The 22,691-nt window shown below is 34.5% G+C and overlaps 4 protein-coding genes across 4 annotated transcripts in view; 3 read left to right on the forward strand and 1 right to left on the reverse strand.

Moving 5' to 3' along the window:
• Positions 1 to 22,691, reverse strand: part of LOC137616477 (uncharacterized) — a 420,672-nt gene that overhangs the window by 124,844 nt on the left and 273,137 nt on the right. The window lies entirely within an intron of this gene.
• LOC137616104 (uncharacterized) lies at positions 839 to 2,888 on the forward strand. The gene is made up of 6 exons (XM_068345781.1): positions 839 to 922; positions 1,231 to 1,362; positions 1,561 to 1,713; positions 1,873 to 2,004; positions 2,220 to 2,339; positions 2,646 to 2,888. Exons 1-6 carry the CDS (start codon positions 839 to 841, stop codon positions 2,886 to 2,888), a joined length of 864 nt encoding a protein of 287 aa, XP_068201882.1.
• LOC137616105 (uncharacterized) lies at positions 10,054 to 12,394 on the forward strand. The gene is made up of 6 exons (XM_068345782.1): positions 10,054 to 10,137; positions 10,489 to 10,620; positions 11,140 to 11,292; positions 11,395 to 11,526; positions 11,703 to 11,822; positions 12,152 to 12,394. Exons 1-6 carry the CDS (start codon positions 10,054 to 10,056, stop codon positions 12,392 to 12,394), a joined length of 864 nt encoding a protein of 287 aa, XP_068201883.1.
• Positions 18,421 to 20,603, forward strand: LOC137616106 (uncharacterized). Its single transcript, XM_068345783.1, has 6 exons — positions 18,421 to 18,504; positions 18,846 to 18,977; positions 19,205 to 19,357; positions 19,516 to 19,647; positions 19,935 to 20,054; positions 20,361 to 20,603. Exons 1-6 carry the CDS (start codon positions 18,421 to 18,423, stop codon positions 20,601 to 20,603), a joined length of 864 nt encoding a protein of 287 aa, XP_068201884.1.

A 22,691-nucleotide genomic window follows, 5' to 3' on the forward strand; every position in this document is an offset into this window, starting at 1 on the left:
ATCTTGAGCTTTTAATTAAATACTTCTTCATTCATGATATATATATATATATATATATATATATATATATATATATATATATATATATATATATATATAAATATATATTATATATATATATGTATATATATATGCTGTATATATATATATATATATATATATATATATATATATATATATATGTATATATATATATACATATATATATATATATATATATATATATATAACGAAAATATATCAGCAAACAAAAGATAAAGAAATTATTATCGCAATTATAATGACAGCGTGAATGATTCAAACTAGATGATTAAAAGTGCCCTTGGATCGCATCCTTGCTCAAAATGGAAATGGGCGGGACAGGTGGTTTCATTGAAAATCAAATCAGGATTGTGTATTTAAAGGACGATGGCTGAACATATGTGTCAGTCCATCAACACTTCTAGAAGGTAAAGTAAGTAGAAGCTCCAGTAAGAACGAAACTGAGAAGACAGTAAACATCATTTGAGTTTGTTAGACCAAGCACAATTCTATTTCAATTATTCCACTGTGTTTTTGCATTATAATATTATGTACCGGAATATGGAGAGTTGAATAAACGACCCGCAAGATTTCCAAGCTATTCTCATGAACGAATTGAAAATACCAAAATTAACGCATTATACAATCATAAAGAAAGCTATATTTTGCATAATATTGCAGGTAAGCAACTACCTGTTACAAATCTCTTTTAAAACTCGGTTAGAATATTTGTTACGAAACTGATCAAACTTCTTGAGTTAACTTTATCAGTGAAGGATTCGTTAACTGACTGCAGTTGCTTCTTGTCGCAGGCACAATGTACAGAGCTGTGGTTTTAGCTATGGTGGCGGCCATTGCTGCGGGCCAAGAGGCACTCTTTGAGAAGTACGGCTTCACAAAGGTAAGCTCTATACTGTCATTGATAACTTGATAATGCATTAACTTATGCAAATCTGATGTTCTTGTGATTTGGGATTAAATTTAACTACTTCCCAAACCAATTAATCAAAATATATTCCGAATAGTGAACTAATTTAATATACTTATATATGACTAAAAGAAAACAATAGTCACCTCATAAGACCCACTTCTGAGAAATTAATTTCTGAAAATACATGCAACCACGGAACAACAATTACTTTTACACATTTTCTTGTTTATCGAGAGAAAATTGATAAACATTAACGATTTCTATTATTTTCCAAACAGACAATGGCGAGCTGCTTCGGGGAAAAGAATTATTACGACTTCTTGTCCAGAGCTGGCACTGCCCAACACGAGTGCCTACAGCTTCCGGTCTCCAATCTGTACCGACTCGACTTCTCTGTTTATTCGCACTTAGTAAGTATTTATATATTCAGCTACTTAATTCACCATTCATCAAAGCAAATGATATTGAAAAAATTGAAAGTTCAGTTAATACTAGAAAAATATTTACAGCGAATTATCAAAGATATTCTTTTCGATAAAAACATTATTTTGTAATCATACGAATTTTCACTGTTAGTTCCATTCATTAATATTTTTTCTACTTCCCAGGGTCATCCTCTTCACTTCGGAGGAGAGTCCCAGTACGTGCCCTTCCCCTCCTATCATCCGGTGCATCCAGGACATCAAGGGCAGCCAGGACATCCAACTCATCCAGGACAATACCACGTGCCCCATTCCTACCAGCAATTCCAGTACAGGAAGGTAAAACTGTCATGATTAATTCCATAAAAGTTTTTATTACGATCTAACACAAGATTATCCATTTAATATCTTTCCTCACGAGATATACTAATATTCTAAGCCAACTAACAATGCATTGTCTCAAACAACATTATAAAAGAACTATATTTTTTTTTCCAGAAACGTGAGTCATCAGAAGTCGAGGCCCAAAAGGACGGACCTTTCTTTGACAAATATTACCTCTTGGATTCCGTCAAGAAGATCACAGCTTCCCTCAGCAACTACACCTGCACACTCCATAAGCTTGGATACGTAAGCAACTATTCTTTTTTCAAACTTTAGTATTCAATGAAGTAATATACATTTATATATATATATATATATATATATATATATATATATATATATATATATAAATTTATTTCGATGAGATTGATATACATAACATTTTCTCGTGCAAATAATAAGGATATTAAAATCATATTAATTTTGAAATAAAAATATTACTGTTTTTTTTTTTTTTTCAGATCGACGAATATCTTAACCTGGACCTCAACAACATCGTCAACAACTACAAGAACCTGACCATCGGTGAAGGATTCAGAAAGGATCTGGTTGACGGATTGTACTACTGCAGGGACTTGTCCGTGAGTGGAAATTGATTCCAGGAAAAAAGGACACATACATATTTGCATTTATATTTAAACGTGTGGAAAAGGAAGTCACATGTATATTTGCATGTATATTAAAACATGCGACAAAAACATATACACGCAACCTTCCATTTTTGCATTCATTTAAATCTAAATTTTACTATTTTCACAAATACAGTATATCATACAGCATCGCATCAAATTTGTATGTCCATTGAAATAACACATCGAAATGGCCGTGCCTAAAAATTACACCTTTGACCTGTTAATCACTTACCCCTCTTTTCTTTCCCTTCGCAGTACTGCCTCCCCCTCCAAAACCCCAGGTCTCCCCTTCCCATCCACCTGCAGCGCCTCCTCATGGCCATGGAGTGCGAGAAGGAGACAAGAACCAACGCCTGCTTCAAGGAGGACCTCAGGAACAACATCAACGAGTTCGACCTTTCCTTATTCCCTGAGGAAGACGACTCAGAACAACGCCTCAACAAGCTCTCGGCAATTATCACAGGAATCGATTCTCTCAACGAACTGGAAATTCTTTAAGTTCCGGGCGTCAATGATGTAAATTCTTTCCCCGACGGCCTCGGACAATATCAAAATACATTTATCTTATCGATACAGTTAATGACTTCGTTACTATGTCAGATGTTGCTGAATTAAACTGAAAATCTTAAACTAATTTTATTATTTACTTCAGATAATATCCTTAAAACTATGGAAAGTAATAAAATAACACTTTTAGGATTTTACATTTAAAAATTTAAGGGCTTATAGGAAAGCACTAGCGGTCACTGGAAATAGAATGAAAAATTATCTTTTCTCGATAAGAGCACAAATCTATAATCACCAAAGCTCAGAAGAGTTACCCACCAAAATACGCAAAGTATATTAATAACTGGTAATGAATTTGCCGGTGACTCCACAAGAAATAACGTTCCCTGAGATGTGTTATTTAAGCCGAGAGATCTCACAACAGTGACTTTGACATTACTAATATAATTTATAATCTTATGTTAGCATTTGAGGATTTAGTATTTAGGGTTGGAATGTATATTCAGTGGCTAAAATAGATGAATGATGGGAAATAATTAAATACCGATAACAAATTGGAAGAGAAATATTTCAATGGAGCCAAATCAAAGAGGCCAGAAAGCTTTTAGGTGGCTTCTAAATTAAAATTTGATCTTTTCTCATTTTTGCTCTTCATTCTTCATTATATATTCAATTCTCTATATCTCTTGATTCTTTTGTTTTATAAAGCCTAAACGTTTGTAAAGGTTCAAATCAGGGGAAATCATGACATGTGCCGATTGGAAACGTCCCACACTTGCAATCTGTTGGACGGGTGTTCGAAAACAGCTCTAGCAGACAGTTTCTAATAGTGTCTGCTACCTCCCCCTTCTTGTAAGCAAGGGATGTGGAGCAGTTACAGAAGCCTATAGGTCTACCTGCTGGGTCATCAGCAGCCACTGCCTGGCCTTCCTTGATCCTAGCTGGGGACTGATCATGTGTACTATATATATGGTCAGTGTCTATGACACTGTCCTGTCCTTGCCTCTGCCATTCATGAATGAACTTTATAAACATATAAAAATGTCTGCAGTGAATGGAACAAAAAACACAACATCCAACAGGAACGATTCGGTCATTTCTATTTAATCAAAAATACCTGTATCATTAACGCATGAAGTTATACAACATTACACAGCAACTACCATTAATGATTCTTTCATGCCACCCACAACTGATTGCCTCAGAAGTCAAAACCGACAACCTACCTTTTGTACCATCAATGGAGGTAATTTGAGATGAATCATCAATATGATATAAAGAAAGCCATTCAAAACAGACCTTCATATCAATTTTAAAGTTACTGTTGTTACTTCTCAAAAAAAAAAAAAAAAAAAAAACTGAATTTTTCAAAATAGATTAAAAAAATGCCAAAACAAAGTAATTGAGGCCCAAGCATATAGATCATAGACTGATCCCTTGAAAAATCATGTAAAATAATCCAAGGATAGTGCGAGAAAGTATCTGATGGTCGCATCAAATGGTAATATCTTTCAAAATCTGAAGAGATGGCGATAAAGCTGCCAGCTTCTGACTTCTGGAAAGGAAAATCATGTCCCAACAGTATATGTAAAAAAAAAGGAAAAGTATAAGTCATCTTGCAGCAAACTAAAAAATAATTGAAAGGAAAGGATAAGGTAGGTTCCTGATCTGATTTACTGTCTTAGATACAATCTACAAGGCAGAGAATAAAATAGCAAATTAAAACTTAACCCAAGACAAAAGGGGTAAAGAGAAAATGAAACTTTATTCACTTGGATCACTGAAAGAACGTACAATGACTAAAGTACAAGCTTTTAAGAAGCCAATTCTGCAAAATGAACAATGACCAATGACTTACTCAAAATAAATTCACAGTAATAAGAAATACCTAAACAGTTTAGAGATGAGGAAAGCCGCCAAAAGATAAGCAAAGGACTGGATACATGTGGAAATGGAGAAATGACAAGTGACCATTTTCGTCAAGGTAATGATTAAAGAGGCTACATAAAAGAAAGAAAAATTCAAACTAGACAATCCTCATGAAACGAAGAGGTAAAAATGGAAACAGTTCATGAGAAGGAAAGCATACAAAAGAGGACTCTGAAGACCGACAGAAAAACAGTAAAGGAAAACATATAGCGTCATCTTCAGCAAAAAACATGAGTTACTAAATGCCTGAAATCAATTTACAAATGGATAAAACCATGAATATGAATTTTTATTTATAACGCCTTGTTTATACACATACAAAATAATTTTACAGTTGAAAAGGGGACAGGTAGAATACTCTTTGGTGTCTAACAGATATAAAAGAAGGTCCGGTGAAAGACATATAAGTGATTTGAAAGAAGAGAGTTGCACTGGGTCTTGAAAAGTTAGAGCAGTCGTTTTCCGATATTCAGCTCTATTACAAATTAAAGTAATGTCTGTAAATTCGAGATTACAGAGGCCATCATTCACTGGAATGTTCCGTAGACATAGGTGAAAATGGTGGTAAAGCACAGAAGCTAATTTAAAAGCAAATTACTCTATGAGTTGTAATGGAAAAAGAATTCTGGAATAGCTTTCTTCCAATAGTATTTTTCTTATTACCAGCATTAGTAATGGCTATAAATGGGTGCAGCCCAAAATCTTTAATATACTCCACCTATCGTGATTGGCTGCCTCTCAAATGGTCTCTGCTCCTTTGCGGCTGACTTCTCTAGAAAATATACATTATGTCATTGCTCCTCTGCTCTACCAAGCTATGCAGGGATGTTGCTACTCATGCCAGCTCTATGGATCACTATCAAAGTATTATAATTAATAACCTTTTATTATTATTATCGTTATTCTTGCTATGTTTATATAAACCAGCTTTGAGAAGGTGGTGGCCAATCAAAGTGTTTCCGACGGAACATGTTAAAGATTTGATGCAGCGCCCAGTCGCACCGTTAAGTCTGCTCAACTCTGCAAAAGTGACTCCTGGCCAGTAGCTAATATTTGCAGACATTAATATGGAAAAAAAAGAGTGTAAAGCCCATCTAAGTGTAAAGCACAAAAAGAGGTCATAGATGACAGTTGAAAATGAATTCGGCTAATGAGTAATCTGGTTTCAATGTTTCTGCTTCATACCACGCTGATAGCATTACTTAATGCTCAGCTCCAGATCTCTGTTTCAGACTAACCACCTTTCTTCTCATATTGAATGTCAAGATTTCAATTAACCGAATAAAAAATTCCATGACAGGTTTACTATGTTTAGTCCTACATATATTGGTAATGTTACACCTCCATGTAAATGTGTTTGTGGTAGCTCAGTCCCACTGATTACTGCCCAATTTCCCTAATTCCCATTTTATCTAAAGTTTTTGAGCGTCTTCTGGCAAAACGTCTTAATAGGTTTGCTGAAGGTAATCATCTATTCCCTAGTCTGCAATTTGGTTTTCGTAAAGGCCTTGGAGCATGTGATGCCCTTCTTACATTCTCCAATGCTGTACAGAAATCCCTTGATTGTGGTCAGGAAGTTCGTATGATCGGCCTAAATTTTAGTGCTGCCTTTGACCGTGTTAATCATGAGGTCCTTGTTTTCAAACTCAAACATTTGGGAGTGGGTGGGTCGTTTCTTAGCATTATTATTGATTTTTTAAGTAATAGATCTCAAAGAGTTGTTGTTGATGGACACCATAGTCAGTATAGGAATGTGATATCCGGTGTTCCACAGGGTAGTGTTCTTGGGCCATTACTTTTCATACTATATACACATGACATGGGGTTTGGCCTAGAAAACAAGCTTGTTGCATATGCAGATGATGCTACTCTCTTTGCATCAATTTCATCCCCTGAATGTAGATCTGGGGTTGGTGAATCCCTTAATAGAGATTTAGCTAAAGTTAGTGCATGGTGCAAATTATGGGGTATGAAGTTGAATCCTAACAAAACTCAAAGTATGATTGTAAGTAGGTCAAGGACGCTGGCTCGTCAACATCCAGATCTCAGTATTAATAATGTTTTTTAGATTTGTATGACTTTTAAAATTTTAGGTGTGATTCTCGACAGAAAATTTACTTTTGAGAAACACATTAGGTCTGTGTCTTCTTCAATTGCAAAAAAAATTGGCTTATTGAGAAAGTCTTTTAAGATTTTCGGTGATCAATCTATTCTGAAGAAGTGTTTTAATTCTTTCATTCTACCTTGTTTTGAGTATTGTTCTCCTGTCTCATCTTCAGCGGCTGATTCTCATCTTAATTTGTTGGACAGAAACTTACGGTCTATTAAATTTCTTATTCCTGATCTAGATATTAATCTTTGGCAAAGTCGTTCAATTAGTTCATTATGCATGTTGCATAAGATTTTTCATAACTCTGACCATCCTTTACATTCAGATCTCCCTGGACAGTTCCATCCTGTTCGTAATACTAGGCAGGCAGTTGATTCTAATAACCAGGCCACGAGGCTCAATACTACACAGTATTCTGGAGGTTTTATTCCAGCTGTGACCAAGTTGTGGAATGATCTTCCTAATCGGGTAGTTGAATCAGTAGAACTTCAAAAGTTCAAAGTTGCAGCAAATGTTTTTATGTTGACCAGGCTGACATGAGTCTTTTTATAGTTTATGTATGACATATCTGTTTTGACGTTGTTAATAGTTTATATACGTCATATCTGTTTTGACGTTGTTACTGTTTTTAGAATGATTTATTTTTAATTTGTTCTCATCATTTATTCATTTCCTTATTTCCTTTCCTCACTGGGCTATTTTTCCCTATTGGAGCCCTTGGGCTTATAGCATCGTGCTTTTCCAACTAGGGTTGTAGCTTGGCTAATAATAATAATAATAACAATAATAATAATAATAATAATAATAATAATAATAATAATAACAATAATAATAATAATAATATATGACAGGTAAAGACTGGAACTGCAGACGAGTTTAAAAGCATCTTAATCGCAATAAACCGAAAAGCTCTCTTGCTCGTTACTTTAAACATTTCGAAAGATGTATATTGCATAGTGGACCTTATGTAATAAACGTATCTCTTTCTACGTTGCAAAGCTGACATTAAAGTCTCAAGGCGCAATTAGAAATAAATCTAACTTCACTGAACATTTTGTCAGTAAAGTTTACTTTACACAAAGTATCAAGTCACGACAGTATATATTCACCATCTTGCATCCTGTGATTAAAACTTTTTTTTTTTTACATAGAATCCCATAAAGGTAAGTTTTCCAAAGAGAGCTTATTAGCTCTTGCCAATAACGTTTTAATAAAAACTATCGTTCAGTAAATTAATGAATGTTTGCATAAAATGCTATAGAAGAGAAGCTTTCCCAAAGAGGCTTATTACCACTGCTAATAACATTCTAATAATAATTTTATTGTCAAATAAACATTATCCAAACAGTACTTATTGAACCGTTAATCTAGTTACAAATTACCATTTTTAATGTATATCTCGTTTATTAACGATATGAAAAAATCTACCAGCTATAATATGCCCAGGCTAGGCCAGTAGGCTACTGCAGCGTAGGTATATCGAACACGCTCGTGCATCATAACGGTATTTCTGTTTATATATATACTGTATATACATTTATATATATCTATATATATGTATATATATATATATAATATATATATATATATATATATATATATATATATATATATATATATATATATATATATATATATAATCGTTTCCGCTCTCCTCTCGCACTGTTTAAGCATGCATATTCTTCAATCATCGTGCTTGAATTTTTGTGCCGTTCTTGCTTGGAAACGGTTGTATATAAACTCTTGCTCTGTCGAAATAAAATTAGTTGCATTGACCTGGCTTCTCAGTTATTACCTAACTGGCGCTTCACACATTTCGTGTTTTAATCCCGGAGAAACCAGCTCCTCCATTCCAAGTATAACATTGGATTGATTGATTGATTTAAAGTTTTCCGGCATCCTGACATCTAAGGTCATTGACGCCGACATAACATTGGAACTGATGAAACATGAATACGAACTGGTAAAAGAAGTTATGAGCAATGTATTCCCTAAAGGCTATCTGAAAAAGATAGAAACTATCAGAGAGGAATGTGGAATATGTAACTGAAGGGGTAAGGGTGTACAATCTGATTATGTGATGATTCTCGGTCTCAAGAAAACAAACACAGTAAGATGGGTTGATGAAATTAACATAAATTCTTGCGACTTCAAGCAGCAGCAAATTACAACGTGGTTGTGATGAAACCGCAAACTATTCAAATTGGTCTTAAATGGATCTTAAGAAAAGACGATAGATTTTCTCGTTGTTCTCAAGAAATGACGATAGATTTTGTTGTTTGTCTTTATGTCATATTTGTAATGATGTGACATTCATGCAGAGATGAGTTTTAAATTAATGAAGAGAGAGAGAGAGAGAGAGAGAGAGAGAGAGAGAGAGAGAGAGAGAGAGAGAGAGAGAGAGAGAGAGACTAACTGCCACTACTTATTTAGGTTGAATTATTAAAATAGGAATAATTATAATCGCCCTTGGACAGCATCTTTTGTTCAAAATAGAAGTGGGTGGGACAGCTTCATTCTGAATTAGATCAGGATTTTGTATATAAAGACGTACACGTAAACAAAACGACATGTCAGTCCAACATCACGTCTGAGAGAGAAGGTAAGTAGAGCAGATGAGATAAGGTATAGGATTCGTGTTTGCAAGGGGGATACAAAATGTTCTTTTAGCCCAAGTTCTTTTCCATCGAATATTCTATATCTTATCGTGGTATTTGGGAATATAAATAATGGTATTTATGAATGTAAATAATCCTGAAAATATAAAAAGGAATGTACTGCGATATTCCTTTAATAATTATCTTCAGATAGAATTTTGAGATTACTTTATTTTTGGGATACATAAAATTTGTAACCTAGAAATTATGTTCGATTCAATTGTATTAATTTCTCTACTTATATAAATAGATTTTCCGTTTAACTGTGTAAGGAAAATTACAGATGAATAAGATATATCTTTAAAAACAATTCCATTTGTGCAAACACCGTACTTACATAAATTTTCCCTTCAAAACTTTCAATTTAAATGATTGAAAAGATAACTAAATTACCATTGAATCGTATTTGCAAAATCTGATGTTTCCATAGTGACTGAGGACGTATCTTATTCCAGGCAAAATGTACAGATCTGTGATTTTAGCTGTTGTGGCAGCCATTGCCGCGGGCCAAGAGGCACTCTTCGAGAAGTATGGTTTCACAAAGGTAAGTACAGATGGCGCTGTTGTTGCTGGAAGCTTATCTTAGGCATAAATATTTCGACCTAAGATTATGTAATATTATAATTTCCCATAAGATTTAATCACGAATTTGAGTAAATTGTTGAACGGTAATGTTTCAAATATTATCATGGCTAAAAAAAAACGATTGTAGATCATTATAAAGAGATACTATAGAGAGACAATTTGATGCAAAGTTTTATTTGTGATTATGATATTTCTTAAAAACATATTAAACTACATTAATTAGAAAATATATTTTCTTTTTCTAAAAACCATTAACCAGAGAGAAAAAAGAAAAACTAATTAAGTAACTGTGTTTCTCTTTGGTCCAAAGACCATGGCAAGCTGCTTTGGGGAAAAGAATTATTACGACTTCCTGGCCAGAGCTGGCACTGCCCAACGCGAGTGCCAACAGCTTCCGGTCTCCAATCTATACCGACTCGACTTCTCCGTCTACTCTCACTTGGTAGGTATCTGTACTTCCAAGTTTAGATTCAACAAGAGCAATGAAAGATTTCAGAACTCCGCCAATGAACATTAGGAAAATTTCACTCAAGTCTACGGACCAAACTTTCCCCTTTTCAAATGTTAACCCTAAATGATTTTGCTGTATAATAATTATAATAAGTATCTCGATCTTGATCCGGATTACCTCCGAAATCTAAAGGGTTCTTCCACAACATAAAAATTATCCGTTGTTAAAATTTGGTGAAAATCCCGAAAGAAGTTTTGACGTAATCCTGCTCACAAACAAACAAACAGATAAATAAATAAATAAATAAATGAATGCAAATATAAATTTTGCCTCCTTGGCGGAGGTAACAATTCTATAAATAAATTGTATATAGGCCGAATTTTTGTAAAATAACTTATCATTTATTTTCCTTACCCTCAAATCATACTAAGAGTAATGACAGTGCTTATACATAAAAATATTTTGTTCAAACTACTTCACTACGTATAATTTTTTTTATTGTTTTTATAGGGTCATCCTCTTCACTTCGGAGGAGAGTCCCAGTACGTGCCCTTCCCCTCCTATCATCCGGTGCATCCAGGACATCAAGGGCAGCCAGGACATCCAACTCATCCAGGACAATACCACGTGCCCCATTCCTACCACCAATTCCAGTACAGGAAGGTAACACTGACGTTAATAATTCCTTTGGCAAATCAGTAATTAGCTGACTCAAATTTACATACTTCATTCAACGTTTAAAAACTAAAAATTAACTTATTCCAGAAACGTGAGTCATCGGAAGTCGAGGCCCAAAAGGACGGACCTTTCTTTGACAAATATTACCTCTTGGATTCCGTCAAGAAGATCACAGCTTCCCTCAGCAACTACACCTGCACACTCCATAAGCTTGGATACGTAAGCAACTATTTTTTTTTTTTCAAACTTTAGTATTCAATGAGGAAATATATATCTTTATATATATGAATTTATTTCGATGAGATTGAAATACATAAAATTTTCTCGTGCAAATAATAAGGATATTAAAATTTTATTAACTTTGAAACAAAAATATTGCTGTTTTTTTTTTTCAGATCGACGAATATCTTAACCTTGATCTCAACAACATCGTCAACAACTACAAGAACCTGACCATCGGCGAAGGATTCAGAAAGGATCTGGTTGACGGATTGTACTACTGCAGGGACTTGTCCGTAAGTGGAAAATAATTCAGGCGAAAAAAGGACACACAAACATATTTGCCTTTATATCTAAAAGTGCAGAACAGGAAGTCACATGTATATTTGCATGTATATTAAAACATGCGACAAAAACATATACACGCAACCTTCCATTTTTTGCATTCATCTGAAAAAGGGAGTCGACTTCTATTTGAATATAATTTTACTATTTTCATAGCTATATCATACGGCATAGAATCAAATTTGTATGTCCATTGAAATAACACATCGAAATGGCCCTGCCTAAAAATTCCATCTTTGACCTGTTATATAATTTTCCTCTCTTTTCTTCCCCTTCGCAGTACTGCCTTCCCATCCAAAACCCCAGGTCTCCCCTTCCCATCCACCTGCAGCGCCTCCTCATGGCCATGGAGTGCGAGAAGGAGACAAGGACCAACGCCTGCTTCAAGGAGGACCTCAGGAACAACATCAACGAGTTCGACCTTTCCCTGTTCCCTGAGGACGACGACTCTGAGCAACGTCTCAACAAGCTCTCGGCAATTATCGCCGGAATCGATTCTCTCAACGAACTGGAAATTCTTTGAGTTCCAAGTGTCACACATAAAAAATTTTTCACCGACGGCCACAGGCAATATCAAAATACATTTCTCTTATCGATACAGTTAATGACTTCGTTACTATGTCAGAAGTTGCTGAAATAAATTGTAATTACAAAACTATTTTAACTATTTACTTCCAATACTATCCTTAAAAATGTGGAAAGTAATAAAATAACAATTTTAGGATTTTACATTTGAAATTTAAGGGCAGCTTACAGGAAAGCACTAGTGGTCATTGGAAACCGAATGAAAAATGATCTTTTCTCGATAAGAGCACAAATCTATAAACCACATAGCTCTGAAGAGTTAACCACCAAAATACGCTAAGTATAACTGATTATGAATTTGCCAGTGACTCCACAAGAAATAACTTTCTCAGAAATCTCACATCAGTAACTTTGACATTACTAATATTCAATCATAGGTTATCATTTAAGGATTTAGCGTTTAGGGTTGGAATGCAAATTCAGTGACTAAATTAGATGAATGATGGGAAATAATTAAATGCCGAAAATAAATTGGAAGAGAACATATTTCAATGTAGCCAAATCAAATAGCCCATAAAGCTGTTAGGTGGTTTCTAAATTGGAATTTGATCTCGTTTCTCTTTATTCTTCATTATATATTAACTCACTCTATATCTCTTGATTCTTTTCTTTTATAAAAAGTTAAGTCTAAACGTTTGTAAAGGTTCAAATCAGGGGAATTCAAGGCATGTGCCGATTGGAGACGTCCCAGCCATACAATCTGTTAGGCAGGGGTTTGGAACCCGCTCTTGCAGATAGTTTCTAATAGTGTCTGCTACCTCACCCTCATTGTAATCAAGGGATGTGGAGCAGTTAGAACAGCCTATAGGCCTACCCACTGGGTCAACAGCAGCCATTGCCTGGTCTTCCTTGATCCTAGCTGGGGACTGATCATATGTGTATATGGTCAGTGTCTATGGCACAGTCCTGTCCCTTGCCTCTGTCATTCATGAATGACCTTTATAAACATTTAAAAATGGATGCAGTGAATGGAACAAAAAACACTTCAACATCCAATAATAATGATTCGACCATTAATATCACCTCGAAAAGACCTCTATCATCAAAGGATGAAGTTATCAAATATTACACAGCAACTACTATTAATGAATCTTTCAAGCCACTCATAGCTGATTACCCGCAGCTGACTGCCTCAAACGTCAACACCGACATCCTACTTTTGTACCATCAATGGAGGTAATTTAAGATGAATCCTCAATACGATATAAAGAAAGACATTCAAAACAGACACCCATATTAATTTTCAAGTTATTCTTGTCACTTCTCAAAAAAAAAAAAAAAAGGAATTTATCACAATAGATAACAAAAAACAATGCCAAAATAAAGTAATTGAGATGGCTAAGCAAGCATATTGAGAATAGACTGACCCCTTGCAAAATTATGTAAAATGATCCAAGGATAGTGCAAGAAAGTATCTGAAGGTCACATCAAATGGCAATATCTTTCGAAACCTGAAGAGGTGGGGATAAAGCTGTCAGCTTCTGACTTCTGCAGAGGAAAATAATGTCCCAACAGTATATGTAAAAAAAAAATAAAAAAAGGAAAAGTATGAGTCATCTTGCAGCAAAAAAAAAAAAAAATAATTGAAAGGAAAGGATAAGCCAGGTTCCTGGTCTGATTTACTGTCTTCGATACAATTTAGAAGGCAGAGAATAAAATAGGAAATTAAAACTTATCCCAAGACAAAAGGGGTAAAGGGAAAATGAAACTTTATTGACTTGGATCACTGAAAGAACGTACAATAACTAATTTGCAATTTTCAAGAAGCAAATTCTGCAAATTGAGCGATGACTTATTCAAGAAAAAATCACAGTAATAAGAAACACCTAAAAAATTTAGAGATGAGGGAAGCCATTAAAAGATAAGCAAAGGGCTGGATACATGTGGAAATGGAGAAATAACAAATGACCATTCTCCCCAAGGTAATGATTAAAGAGGATACATAAAAGAAAGACTATTTCAAACTAGAGAATCCTCATGAAATGAAGAGGTAAAACTGGAAAGTGTTCATGAGAAGGAAAGCATTAAAAAAAAATACTCTGAAGACCGACAGTAACAACGGGAAAGTAAAGTATATAACGTCACCTTCAACAAAAAACATGCGTTACCAAATGCTTGAAATCAATTTATAATTATGGGTTATACCATGAATAGGAATTTTTATTGATAACGTTTATACATATACAAAATAGTTTTACAGTTAAAAAGGGGACAGGTAGAATACTGTCTGGTGTCTGACAGATATAAAAAAGGTCCGGTGAAAGACATATAAGTGATTTGAAAGAAGAGAGTTGCACTGGGTCTTGAAAAGTTAGAGCAGTCGTTTTCCGATATTTCAGCTCTATTACAAATTAAAGTAATGTGTAGAAATTCGAAAAGATTACAGAGGCCATCATTCACTGGAATAGGTTTCTTCCAATATTATTTTTCTTATTACCAGCATTAGTAATGGCTATAAATGGGTGCAGCCAAAAATCTTTAATATACTCCACCTATCGTGATTGGCTGCCACTCAAATGGTCTCTGCTCCGTCGCGGCTCACTTCTCTTGAAAATATACATTATGTCATCGCTCCTCTGCTCTACCAAGATATGCAAGGATGTTGCTACTCATGCTGGCAGCGTGGATCACTATCAAAGTATTTTAATTACCAATAATCTTTTATTATTATTACCATTATCATTGCTATGTTTATATAAATCAGCTTTGAGAAGATGTTTGCCGGCGGAACATATTAAAGATTTGATGCAACGCCCAGTCGCTTTGATAAGTCTTCTCAAGTCTGAAAAAGTGACTCCTGGCCAATAGCTAATATTTGCAGACATTTATATGGAAAAAAGAATGCGAAGCACATCTAAGAGTTAAGCACAAAAAGAGGTCATAGATGACAGTTGAAAATGGATTCGGCTATAAGTAATCTGGTTTCAATGTGTCTGCTTCATTATTATTATTATTATTATTATTATTATTATTATTATATGCTAAGCTACAACCCTAGTTGGAAAAGCAGGATGCTATAAGCCCAGGGGCTCCAACAGGGAAAATAGCCCAGTGAGGAAAGGAAATAAGGAAATAAGGAAAAATAAAATATTTTAATAATAGTAACAATATTAAAATAAATATTTCCTATTTAAACTATGAATACTTTAATAGAACAAGAGGAAGAGAAACTAGTTAGAAAAGTGTGCCAGAGTGTACCCTCAAGCAAGAGAACTCTAACCCAAGGCAGTATAAGACCATGGTACAGAGGCTATGGCACTACCCAAGAATAGAGAACAATGGTTTGATTTTGGAGTGTCCTTCTCCTAGAAGAGCTGCTTACCATGGCTAAAGAGTCTCTTCTACCCTTACCAAGAGGAAAGTAGTCACTGAACAATTACAGTGCAGTAGTTAACCCCTTGGGTGAAGAAGAATTGTCTAGTAATCACAGTGTTGTCAGGTGTATGAGGACAGAGGAGAATCTGTAAAAGATAGGCCAAACTATTCGATGTCTGTGTAGGCAAAGGGAAAGAACCGTAACCAGAGAGAAGGGTCCTATGTAGTACTGTCTAGCCAGTCAAAGGACCCCATAAATCTCTAGCAGTAGTATCATACCACGGTAATAAAATTGCTTAATGCTCAGCTCCAGATCTGTTTCAGACCACTAACCACTTTTCTTCTCATATTGAATGTCAAGATTTCAATTAACCGAATAAAAAATTCCATGACCCGTTTACTATGTTTAGTCCTACATATATAACAGGTATAGGCTGGAAGTGTAGAAGAATTTAAGGGCATCTTAACCGCAATAAACCAAAAAGCTCTCTTGTTCGTTACGTTAAAAATTTCGAGAGAGATATATTGCATAGTGAACATTATTTAATAAACGTATCTCTTTCTACGTTGCAAAGGTCATTAGAAATAAATCTAATTTCACAGAGCATTCTATCAGTAAAGTTTACACAAGGTATCAAGTCACGACAGTTTATATTCGCCATCTTGCATCCTGTGATCAGAACGTTCTTTTGCACACAGAATCCTTTAACAGTAATTCTTCCAAAGAGAGCTTATTAGCCCTTGCCTATAACGTTTTAATAAAAACTATAGTTGAATAAATTAATGAATATTTGCATCAAAATGCTATAAAAGAGAAGCTTTCCCAAAGAGGGTTTATTAGCCCATGCTAATAACATTATAATAAAAATTTTATTGTCAAATAAAGTTTATACACACAGAACTTATTGAAACGTTAATTTAGTTACAAATTACCATTCTTTGAATGTATATCTCGTTTATTAACGCTATGAAAAATCTACCAGCTATAATATGCCCAGGCTAGGCCAGTACTGCACCATACGTGCATCGCACACGCTCGTACACTATAACAGTATTTCTGTTAATATATATATACATATATATATATATATATATATATGTATATATATATATATATATATATATATATATATATATATATATATATATATATATAATCGTTTCCGCTCTCCTCTCGCACTGTTTATGCCTGCATGTTCTTGAATCATCGTGTTTGAATTTATGTGCCGTTCTTGCTTGGAACCGGTTGTATATAAACTCATGCTCTGTCGAAATAAAATTAGTTGCATTGACCTGGCTTCTCAGTTATTGCCTAACTGGCGCTTCGCACATTTCGTGTTTTGATCCCGGAGAAACCAGCTCCTCCATTTCAAGTATAACATTGGATTGATTGATTGATTTAAAGTTTTCCGGCATCCTGACATCTAAGGTCATTGACGCCGGCATAACATTGGAACTGATGAAACATGAATACGAATTGGTAAAAGATCTTATGTGCAATGTTTTCCCTAAAGTCTATCTGAAAAATAAGAAACTATCAGAGAGGAATGTGGAATATGTAACTGAAGGGGTAAGGGTGTACAATGTGATCTTGTGACGATTCTCGCTCTAAAGAAAACACATACAGTAAGATGGGTTGATGAAATTAACATAAATTCTTGCGACTGCAAGCAGCAGTAAATTACAACGTGGTTGAGATGAAACCGCAAACTATTCAAATTAGTCCTAAATGGATCGTAAGAAAAAACGATAGATTTTCTCGTTGTTCTTAAGAAATGACGATAGATTCTGTTGTTTGTCTTTATGTCATATTTGTAATCATGTGAGATTCATGCAGAGATGAGTTTTAAATTAATGGAGAGAGAGAGAGAGAGAGAGAGAGAGAGAGAGAGAGAGAGAGAGAGAGAGAGAGAGAGAGAGAGAGAGAGAGAGAGAGAGAGAGAGATATTAACTGCCACTACTTATTTAGCTTAAATCATTAAAATAGGAATGATTATAATCGCCCTTGGACAGCATCTTTTGTTCAAAATGGAAGTGGGTGGGACAGCTTCATTCTAAATTAGATCAGGATTTTGTATATAAAGACGTACACGTAAACAAAACGACATGTCAGTCCAACATCACGTCTGAGAGAGAAGGTAAGTAGAGCAGATGAGATTAGGTATAAGATTCGTGTTTGCAAGAGGAATACAAAAAGTTCTTTTAGCCCAAGTTCTGTTCTATCGAATACTCTATATCTTATCGTGGTATTTGGGAATGTAAATAATCCTAAAAATATAAAAAGGAATGTACTGCGATATTCCTTTAGTAATTATCTTCAAATAAAATTTTTATATTACTTTATTTTTGGGATACATAAAATTTGTAACCTAGAAATAATGTTCAATTCTATTGTATTAATTTCTCTACTTATATAAATAAATTTTCCGTTTAATCGTGTAAAGAAAATTAAGATTGAATAACATAATTCTTTAAAAACAATTCCAGTTGGGCACACAACGTACTTAGCCTACTTACATAAATTTTCCCTTTAAAATTTTCAATTTAAATAATTATTGAAAAGATGATCAAAATTACTACTGCATCGTACAGTATTTGCAAAATCTGATGTTTCCATGGTGAATGAGGACGTATCTTATTCCAGGCAAAATGTACAGATCTGTGATTTTAGCTGTTGTGGCAGCCATTGCCGCGGGCCAAGAGGCACTTTTCGAGAAGTATGGTTTCACAAAGGTGAGTACAGATGGCGTTGTTGTTGCTGGAAGCTTATCTTAGGCATGACTATTTAGACCTAAGATTATGTAATATAATTTACCATAAGATTTAATCACGAATTTAAGTAGTGTTGAACGGTAATGTTTCAAATATTATCATGGCTAAAGAAAAACGATAGTAGATAATTCAAAAGAGACACTATATAGAAACAATTTAATGCAAAGTTCTATTTATGATTATATTTCTTAAAAACATATTAAACTACATTAATTAGTAAATATATATTTTTTTTTTTCTAAAAACCATTAACCAGAGAAAAAAAAAAGGATTAAGTAACTGTGTTTCTCTTTGGTCCAAAGACCATGGCAAGCTGTTTTGGGGAAAAGAATTATTACGACTTCCTGGCCAGAGCTGGCACTGCCCAACGCGAGTGCCAACAGCTTCCGGTCTCCAATCTATACCGACTCGACTTCTCCGTCTACTCACACTTAGTAAGCATCTAAATATTCATCTATCTATTCCATCGACCATCAAATCAAATTATATTGAAAGAATTGAAAGTTTAAATGTTGGTAAAACTTCTCAGTGTTTAATGGAGCAGATTAAATACAAAATATTTGCTAAAATAATAAAATATATTATCCTTGATATATTTTTTTTTTATCAATGATACAAGGGTTTTCCCTCTCAATTCCATTCATTACTTTCTACTTCCCAGGGTCATCCTCTTCACTTCGGAGGAGAGTCCCACTACGTGCCCTTCACCTCCTATCATCCGGTGCATCCAGGACATCAAGGGCAGCCAGGACATCCAACTCATCCAGGACAATACCACGTGCCCCATTCCTACCAGCAATTCCAGTACAGGAAGGTAAAACTGTCGTGATTAATTCCATAAGTTTTTATTACAATCTAACACAAGTTTATCCAAATGAGATCTTCATTCACGAGAAATACTAATATCCTAAGCCAACTAACAATACATTGTCTCTGACAACATTATAAAAGAACTATATTTTTTTCTTTCAGAAACGTGAGTCATCAGAAGTCGAGGCCCAAAAGGACGGACCTTTCTTTGACAAATATTACCTCTTGGATTCCGTCAAGAAGATCACAGCTTCCCTCAGCAACTACACCTGCACACTCCATAAGCTTGGATACGTAAGCAACTATTTTTTTTTTCAAACTTTAGTATTCAATGAAGAAATATACATTTATATATATATATATATATATATATATATATATATATATATTTATATATATATACATATATATATATATATATATATATATATATATATATATATATATATAAATTTATATATATATATATAAATTTATTTCGATGAGATTGAAATACATAAAATTTTCTCGTGCAAATAATAAGGATATTAAAATTATATTAATTTTGAAACAAAAATATTACTGTTTTTTTTTTTTTTCAGATCGACGAATATCTTAACCTGGACCTGAACAACATCGTCAACAACTACAAGAACCTGACCATCGGTGAAGGATTCAGAAAGGATCTGGTTGACGGATTGTACTACTGCAGGGATTTGTCCGTAAGTGGAAATTAATTCCGGCGAGAAGACACACAAACATATTTGCATTTATATCTAAACGTTCGGAAAAGGAAGTCACATGTATATTTGCATGTATATTAAAACATGCGACAAAAACATATACACGCAACCTTCCATTTTTGCATTCATTTAAATCTAAATTTTACTATTTTCACAAATACAGTATATCATACAGCATCGCATCAAATTTGTATGTCCATTGAAATAACACATCGAAATGGCCGTGCCTAAAAATTACATCTTTGACCTGTTAATCACTTACCCCTCTTTTCTTTCCCTTCGCAGTACTGCCTCCCCCTCCAAAACCCCAGGTCTCCCCTTCCCATCCACCTGCAGCGCCTCCTCATGGCCATGGAGTGCGAGAAGGAGACAAGAACCAACGCCTGCTTCAAGGAGGACCTCAGGAACAACATCAACGAGTTCGACCTTTCCTTATTCCCTGAGGAAGACGACTCAGAACAACGCCTCAACAAGCTCTCGGCAATTATCACAGGAATCGATTCTCTCAACGAACTGGAAATTCTTTAAGTTCCGGGCGTCAATGATGTAAATTCTTTCCCCGACGGCCTCGGACAATATCAAAATACATTTATCTTATCGATACAGTTAATGACTTCGTTACTATGTCAGATGTTGCTGAATTAAACTGAAAATCTTAAACTAATTTTATTATTTACTTCAGATAATATCCTTAAAACTATGGAAAGTAATAAAATAACACTTTTAGGATTTTACATTTAAAAATTTAAGGGCTTATAGGAAAGCACTAGCGGTCACTGGAAATGGAATGAAAAATTATCTTTTCTCGATAAGAGCACAAATCTATAATCACCAAAGCTCTGAAGTTACCCACCAAAATACGCAAAGTATATTAATAACTGGTAATGAATTTGCCGGTGACTCCACAAGAAATAACGTTCCCTGAGATGTGTTAATTATTTAAGCCGAGAGATCTCACAACAGTGACTTTGACATTACTAATATAATTTATAATCTTATGTTAGCATTTGAGGATTTAGTATTTAGGGTTGGAATGTATATTCAGTGGCTAAAATAGATGAATGATGGGAAATAATTAAATACCGATAACAAATTGGAAGAGAAATATTTCAATGGAGCCAAATCAAAGAGGCCAGAAAGCTTTTAGGTGGCTTCTAAATTAAAATTTGATCTTTTCTCATTTTTGCTCTTCATTCTTCATTATATATTTAATTCTCTCTATCTCTCTTGATTCTTTTGATTTATAAAATGTTAAGTCTAAACGTTTGTAAGGTTCAAATCAGGGGAAATCAGGGCATGTGCCGATTGGAAACGTCCCAGCCTTGCAATCTGTTGGACGGGTGTTTGAAACCCGCTCTAGCAGACAGTTTCTAATAGTGTCTGCTACCTTACTCTCCTTGTAAGCAGGGGATGTGGAGCAGTTACAGAAGCCTATAAGGTCTACCTGCTGGGTCATCAGCAGCCACTGCCTGGCCTTCCTTGATCCTAGCTGGGGACTGATCATATGTACTATATATATGGTCAGTGTCTATGACACTGTCCTGTCCTTGCCTCTGCCATTCATGAATGAACTTTATAAACATATAAAAATGGATGCAGTGAATGGAACAAAAAACACAACATCCAACAGGAACGATTCGGTCATTTCTATTTAATCAAAAATACCTGTATCATTAACGCATGAAGTTATACAACATTACACAGCAACTACCATTAATGATTCTTTCAAGCCACCCACAACTGATTGCCTCAGAAGTCAAAACCGACAACCTACCTTTTGTACCATCAATGGAGGTAATTTGAGATGAATCATCAATATGATATAGAGAAAGCCATTCCAAACAGACACCCACATCAATTTTAAAGTTACTTTTGTTACTCCTCAAAAAAAAAACAAAAAAAAAAAAAACTGAATTTTTCAAAATAGATTAAAAAAAAAGCAAGCATATAGATCATAGACTGATCCCTTGAAAAATCATGTAAAATGATCCAAGGACAGTGCAAGAAAGTATCTGATGGTCGCATCAAATGTCAATATCTTTAGAAATCTGAAGAGATGGCGATAAAGCTGTCAGCTTCTGACTTCTGGAAATGAAAATCATGTCCCAACAGTATATGTAAAAAAAAAAGGAAAAGTATAAGTCATCTTGCAGCAAACTAAAAAATAATTGAAAGGAAAGGATAAGGTAGGTTCCTGATCTGATTTACTGTCTTAGATACAATCTAGAAGGCAGAGAATAAAATAGCAAATTAAAACTTAACCCAGGACAAAAGGGGTAAAGGGAAAATGAAACTTTATTCACTTGGATCACTGAAAGAACGTACAATGACTAAAGTACAAGCTTTTAAGAAGCCAATTCTGGAAAATGAACGATGACCAATGACTTACTCAAAATAAATTCAAAGTAAAAAGAAATACCTAAACAGATTAGAGATAAGGAAAGCCGCCAAAAGATAAGCAAAGGACTGGATACATGTGGAAATGGAGAAATGACAAGTGACCATTTTCGTCAAGGTAATGATTAATGAGGCTACATAAAAGAAAGAAAAATTCAAACAAGACAATCCTCATGAAATGAAGAGGTAAAACTGGAAACAGTTCATGAGAAGGAAAGC

This window comes from Palaemon carinicauda, chromosome 22 (genome assembly GCF_036898095.1).
Source record: "Palaemon carinicauda isolate YSFRI2023 chromosome 22, ASM3689809v2, whole genome shotgun sequence".
NCBI lineage: Eukaryota > Metazoa > Arthropoda > Malacostraca > Decapoda > Palaemonidae > Palaemon > Palaemon carinicauda.

Excerpts from the sequence above, each read along its gene's own strand:
- LOC137616104 (XM_068345781.1), top strand. The coding sequence starts at position 839 with ATGTACAGAGCTGTGGTTTTAGCTATGGTGGCGGCCATTGCTGCGGGC. Across the intron at positions 923-1,230 it reads AGAAGTACGGCTTCACAAAG|ACAATGGCGAGCTGCTTCGG; the intron begins GTAAGCTCTATA and ends TTTTCCAAACAG. Across the intron at positions 2,005-2,219 it reads CACTCCATAAGCTTGGATAC|ATCGACGAATATCTTAACCT; the intron begins GTAAGCAACTAT and ends TTTTTTTTTCAG.
- LOC137616105 (XM_068345782.1), top strand. The coding sequence starts at position 10,054 with ATGTACAGATCTGTGATTTTAGCTGTTGTGGCAGCCATTGCCGCGGGC. Across the intron at positions 10,621-11,139 it reads TCTCCGTCTACTCTCACTTG|GGTCATCCTCTTCACTTCGG; the intron begins GTAGGTATCTGT and ends TTGTTTTTATAG. Across the intron at positions 11,823-12,151 it reads ACTACTGCAGGGACTTGTCC|TACTGCCTTCCCATCCAAAA; the intron begins GTAAGTGGAAAA and ends TCCCCTTCGCAG.
- LOC137616106 (XM_068345783.1), top strand. The coding sequence starts at position 18,421 with ATGTACAGATCTGTGATTTTAGCTGTTGTGGCAGCCATTGCCGCGGGC. Across the intron at positions 18,505-18,845 it reads AGAAGTATGGTTTCACAAAG|ACCATGGCAAGCTGTTTTGG; the intron begins GTGAGTACAGAT and ends TTTGGTCCAAAG. Across the intron at positions 19,358-19,515 it reads AGCAATTCCAGTACAGGAAG|AAACGTGAGTCATCAGAAGT; the intron begins GTAAAACTGTCG and ends TTTTTCTTTCAG.